The sequence below is a fragment of the Rhinopithecus bieti genome, unplaced genomic scaffold (assembly GCF_001698545.2).
Source record: "Rhinopithecus bieti isolate Rb0 unplaced genomic scaffold, ASM169854v2 scaffold_12928, whole genome shotgun sequence".
Lineage (NCBI taxonomy): Eukaryota > Metazoa > Chordata > Mammalia > Primates > Cercopithecidae > Rhinopithecus > Rhinopithecus bieti.
The window spans coordinates 2,747,304-2,753,498 of NW_016807614.1; the positions used below are offsets into that span (position 1 = coordinate 2,747,304).

Below are 6,195 nucleotides of genomic sequence, written 5' to 3' on the forward strand. Positions count from 1 at the left end.
AAGTATAAAAGAAAATTTTGAAACAAAACATATAGAAAGTAATTTTTGCAAAAGTGATTGACTTTTCTTCTTGAGGATTCTTCTAACTCCTTTGAAGTCCAAATCATGCTACTTTAAATGGCCTTTCAAATCACTATTCATGTGGAATTTTCCTTCAATTATTAAATGGTCTAATTCTGTTGGGTCCATACTTTTAGTGGCCTTTGTGTCTGATTTGAGCAGTCTTCCAGCTTTGCTTTCACTTACTTAATGAAATATTTTTCAATACGTATAAAGATTATTATCTTGTATTGTCATATGTTGATGCGACAGGCAGCGAATAGTGTTAAACAGTAAGGAATGTTTGATAAGGACTAATCATTTATGTGGTCAGTTTAGTAATCGCCTGAACCAAATGGTGGCTAAGGACTCAGACAAGTCCAATAGTTTTACATCTTTGGTATCAATCTTAAATTAAGAAAACAAAATAAATCAAGTTTTAAAAAATTATAATTTAAAATAACTTTGTATAATAAATTTAAAAATACACAAGCATACAGGGAAATAGTAAATCATTCCTCCTTTTACCTCTTCTCATTTTTATTGCCACATTCCACCATTACTAATAATTTGGCATACATCCTTCCAGACTTTTCTTATGCTTATAAAGGTTATATATATAATATTATATATATAATACTAATATAATAAAAATGGTTATATAGATAAACATATATCATATACTCTCACCCTGTCACCCAGGCTGGAGTGCAGTGGTGTGACCACAGCTCACTGCAGCCTCAACCACCCTGGGCTCAGATGATCCTCTCACCTCAGCCTCCCAAGTAGCAGGAGTTACAGGTGTGCACCCACCATGCCTGGCAATTTTTAAAATATTTTCTGTAGAGATGGGCTTTCACTATGTTGCCCAGGCAGGTCTCAAACTCCTAGGCTCAAGGGATCCACCTGCCTCGGCTTCCCAAATTACTGGGACTACAGGCGTGAGTCGCTGTTCCTGGCCTAAAAGTATATATGTTTTTAAAAATAAATAATACAGTATATACTTCTCTGTATTTTGTTTATTATAGTAACAAAAAGTAAAAAGAAAGCACCTCAATATCTATTAGTAGAGGAATGAGTTCTGACTGAACAAATTGGGTTATACCCTGGATTGGCATCAATAGTATACGGACCAGTGATTAAAAACAGGTTGTAGATCCTACTTTTATAAAACAATAATTCCTTCCCTCCTTACTAGCAACTGTCCCCTATGATGCATAAAGCAACTGATTACAGGTTTTAAAGGAATAAAAATGAAGAGTCTTATTTTTTTTTGTGGGTTCTTCTGATAGCTATTCAAATGTCTTTCGGGCAGCAACTCATTTAAAATTTTAAAACAGTCATAATTAATTCTGCAAGCTCAGCCTCTTTTTAAAATCACAGTGTTTTCCAGGCTGGGGGTGGTGGCTCACCCCCACAATCCCAGCACTTTGGGAGGCTGAGGTGGGTGGATCATTTGAAGTTAGGAGTTCAAGACTAGCCTGGCCAACATGGTAAAATCCCATCTCTACAAAAACACAAAAATTAGCCGGGTGGTGGTGGCGTGCACCTGTAATCTCAGCTACTCGGGGGGCTGAGGCAGGAGAATCGCTTGAGCCTGGGAGGCAGAGGTTGCAGTGAGTGGAGATCATGCCACTGCTCTCCAGTCTGGGTGACACAGTGAGACCTCATCTCAAAAAAAATAAATCAATAAAAAAATAAAATCACAATGTTTCCCATAATGCCCACCATTACTCAGGAGATCCTTTATCATATCAAGTTCCTTTTCTCTAAGCTTGACCTCCACCTCCATGACTTCCAAAATAGCATCCAAATTATTTACATTAACCTTCCCTTGTTGTGAACGTAAAAGGAAAGGGAGAAAAATGGAATAACTCTAAAATATTAAGTATTTTAGACTCTAATATTCTAAAATATTAAAAATACATTAATACATGTATGTTATTATCTTCAACTAACAGGTGTTACTTTTAAATGACTATTGCTAAGATTTTCATGAGAAGAACAAAAGTGTAGTAGATTTGTTGATTTGTTCTACTTTCCAGAGGTTAAAAGCAGAGTTAAAATTAGAACTTGTTTCCTCAAACCTTAAACATACCTACCTATGGAAAGGTTATATGGTCTAGGGGTTAAGCAACCATAACTGGAGAGCACTAATGTGCCATTTCCACAAATAAGAGATTATATATGTTTCCTAAACTCTCACTCTCAGATTTTCACCATTTCTGGTCAAATTTTGGAACAAATGCCAAACATTTACCCTCATTCCCTTCTTCCCTCCCTTCCTACCTTCCTGTTTTTCCCTCTTTCTGTCTGTCTATATGTCTTTCTTTTATTTATGTTTATAGGAACTTTTTTTCAGAGAAAATTTCAAAATTATAAAGCAGAAGAGAATTTCCTTCTAAGATACAGTAAAGGCTATTACCAGGACAAATACAGATGTGTTACAATGAGTAAAATACATATCATATTCTATTAATACAAATTTAACACTTGATTTTATATATGTTCTCATTGAGCATACTCACTTTTATTATGCTTTACATCTTTCAGCAACCTGTTTAGAAACACCTTTCCATTAGCTGTAAGAAAAGGTACAATTCAGATCTTTGGGAAATTAATAATGGAGACTGACCAAAACTTTACAAATTATAGGACTGCAGAAAGATACATTTTAATGATTTGGTTTTAAAATTAATCTATTTTATAGTCATACAATATTGACATTTAAGAATGGAAATATTCACCACAGTGATAAACCTATTCATTCTTTGGTATTAGAGACATTTATTAATCTATCTCTATTAGAGACATTTATTAATCTATCTCTATCTATCTGGATTTATTAATCTATACAACATGGAACACTAAAACATGTATCAAAATACTTCTTTCTTCTTTTTATTCTACTATTGTTCTATTCCTCTCTTTTTCATTGCTCATATTGTAAACTTAATACTAATCCGAGGGAGTAATATTTGTCACCTAGACAACTATATGGCAACATAGAGATGACTCAAATTGTATTAGAAGAGGTAAAGACAGAACTTCTTTTCAAGTCAAAAGTGCTTTTCTATTAACTTATGGCATTTTTTTACATGAAATTATCCTATTAAAAGATTGGGAACTGCTTATACAGGCCCATTAAATCAAGTTCCCTGGAAGGCATGTGGCATTTACATAGCTTACCATCAATGGGCAATGTTTTTAGCAATTGATTGTGCTCCTCATCTGTAAGCTCGATCCCCATGTTTTTAAGAATATTCTGTAGATCACCAGCATCAATCTTTTCTCCTTTTAAAAGATGAAACATTTATAAGTAAAATATTAAGGAACAATCTAATTATTTCAAGTTATCTAAAAGTATACTTGTGCTGCTACAGTCTTTAATAGAAGAATGAAGAGGAGTGAGAATGTGAGATTTCTTGATAAAAGTAGAGAAATGGTAAACTGAAAATAGAATTTGTCGCTTAATATTAGTAAATGGGATATATTCTTAATGCTAGGAATGACAACAGATAGCACAGAAGAAAATTTGGTCATATAATTATTAAGATTAGGATGGTTAGTATAATAAGGTACACAAAAAAACTGTGAGGGGGGTCTGTTCCAAGATGGCCAAATAGTAAGAGCAGCTCCCAGCATGATTGACGCAGAAGATGGGTGATTTTTGCATTTCCAACCTAGATAGCTGGTTCATCTCACTGGGACTGGTTGGACAGTGGGTGCAGCCCATGGAGGCTGAGCCAAAGCAGGACGGGGCATTGCCTCACCCGGGAAGCACAAGGGGTCAGGGGATTTCCCTTTCCTAGCCAAGGGAAGCTGTGACAGACTCTACCAGGAAAATCGGGACACTGCCACCTAAACACTGCACTTTTCCAATGGTCTTAGCAAATGGCACACTAGGAGATTACATCCCGTGCCTGGTTCAGCGGGACCCACGCCCATGGAGCCTTGCTTACTGCTAGTCCGAGATTGAACTGCAAGGCAGCAAGCCTGGCTGAGGGAGGGGTGTCCGCCATTGCTGAGGCTTGAGTAGGTAAACAAAGTGGTCAGGAAGCTCAAACTAGGTGGAGCCCAATGCAGCTCAACTACGCCCGCCTGCCTCTGTAGACTCCACCTCTGGGGGCAGGGCATAGCCGACAAAAAGGCAGCAGAAACTTCCGCAGACTTAAACGTTCCTGTCTGACAGCTCTGAAGAGAGCAGTGGTTCTCCCAGCATGGTGTTTGAGTTCTGAGAAAAGACAGACTATCTCCTCAAGTGGGTCCCTGTCCCTTGTGTAGCCTAAGTGGGAGACACCTCCCAGTAGGGGCTGACTGACAACTTATACAACAAACTCTGAGACGAAGTTTCCAGAGGAAGGTTCAGGCAGCAATATTTGCTGTTCTGCAATATTTGCAGTTCTGCAGCCTCTGCTGGTGATAACTAGGCAAACAAGGTCTGGAGTGGACCTACAGCAAACTCCAACAGATCTGCAGCTGAGGGACCTGACTATTGGAAGGAAAACTAACAAACAGAAATGAATAGCAAAACATCAACAAGAAGGACATCCACACCAAAACCCCATCTGTAGGTCACCATCATCAAAGACCAAAGGTAGATAAAACCACAAAGATGGGGAGAAACCAGCGCAGAACAGCTGAACATTCTAAAAACCAGAGTGCCCCTTCTCCTCCAAAGGATCACAGCTCCTCGCCAGCAACAGAACAAAGCAGGACAGAGAATGACTTTGACAAGTTGACAGAAATAGGCTTCAGAAAGTCAGTAATAACAAACATCTCTGAGCTAAAGGAGGATGTTCAAACACATCGCAAGGAGGCTAAAAACATTGAAAAAAGATTAGACAAACGGCTAACTAGAATAAACAGTGTAGAGAAGACCTTAAATGACCTGATGGAGCTGAAAACCATGGCACAAAAAATACATGATGCATGTACAAGATTCAGTAGCCAATTAGATCAAGTAGAAGAAAGGGTATCAGTGATTAAAGATTAAATTAATGAAATGAAGTGAGAAGAGAAGTTTATAGAACAACGAGTAAAAAGAAACAAACAAAGCCTCCAAAAAATATGAGACTATGTGAAAAGACCAAATCTATGTCTGATTGGTGTACCTGAAAGTCACAAGGAGAATGGAACCAAGTTGGAAAACACTCTTCAGTATATTATCCAGGAGAACCTCTCCAACCTAGCAAGGCAGGCCAACATTCAAATTCAGGAAATACAGAGAACACTACAAAGATGCTCCTCAAGAAGAGCAACCCCAAGACACATAATTGTCATATTAACCAAGGTGAAAATGAAGGAAAAAATGTTAAGGGCAGCCAGAGAGAAAGGTTGGATTACCCACAAAGGGAAACCCATCAGACTAACAGCAGATCTCTTGGGAGAAACTCTACAAGCCAGAAGACAGTGGGGCCAATATTCAACATTCTTACAGAAAAGAATTTTCAACCCAGAATTTCATATCCAGCCAAACAAGCTTTTTAAGTGAAGGAGAAATAAAACCCTTTAGAGACAAGCAAATGTTGAGATTTTGTCACCATCCAGGCCTGCCTTACAAGAGCTCCTGAAGGAAGCACTAAACATGGAAAGGAACAACTGATACCAGTCACTGCAAAAACATGCCAAATTGTAAAGACCATCAATAGCACGAAGAAACTGCATCAACTAATGGGCAAAATAAGCAGCTAACATCATAATGACAGGATCAAATTCACACATAACAATAATAACCTTAAAAGTAAAAGGGGTAAATGCTCCAATTAAAAGACACACACTGGCAAATTGGATAAAGAGTCAAGATCCATCAGTGTGCTGTATTCAGGAGACACATCTCGTGTATAGAGACACACATAGGCTCCAAATAAAGGGATGGAGGAAGACCTACCAAGCAAATGGAAAACAAAAAAAACCAGGGGTTGCAATCCTAATCTCAGATAAAACAGACATTAAATCAACAAAGATCAAAAGAGACAAAGAAGGCCACTACAAAATGGCAAAAGGATCAATTCAATAAGAAGAGTTAAATATCCTAAATATATATGCACCCAATATAGGAGCACCCAAATTTATAAAGCAAGTCCTGAGATACCTAAAAAGAGACTCAGACTCCCACACAATAATAATGGGAGACTTTCACAGTCCACTGTCAAA

General features: G+C 37.7%; 1 protein-coding gene across 1 annotated transcript in view; it reads right to left on the reverse strand.

Moving 5' to 3' along the window:
- Positions 1-6,195, reverse strand: part of LOC108536244 (EF-hand calcium-binding domain-containing protein 13-like) — a 192,365-nt gene that overhangs the window by 46,606 nt on the left and 139,564 nt on the right. The window contains exons 21-22 of the mRNA XM_017882831.1: positions 3,229-3,333; positions 2,568-2,621 (exon numbers count right to left, since the gene is read on the reverse strand). Coding sequence (XP_017738320.1) covers positions 2,568-2,621; positions 3,229-3,333 — 159 coding nt within the window. The remainder of the gene's footprint in view (positions 1-2,567; positions 2,622-3,228; positions 3,334-6,195) is intronic.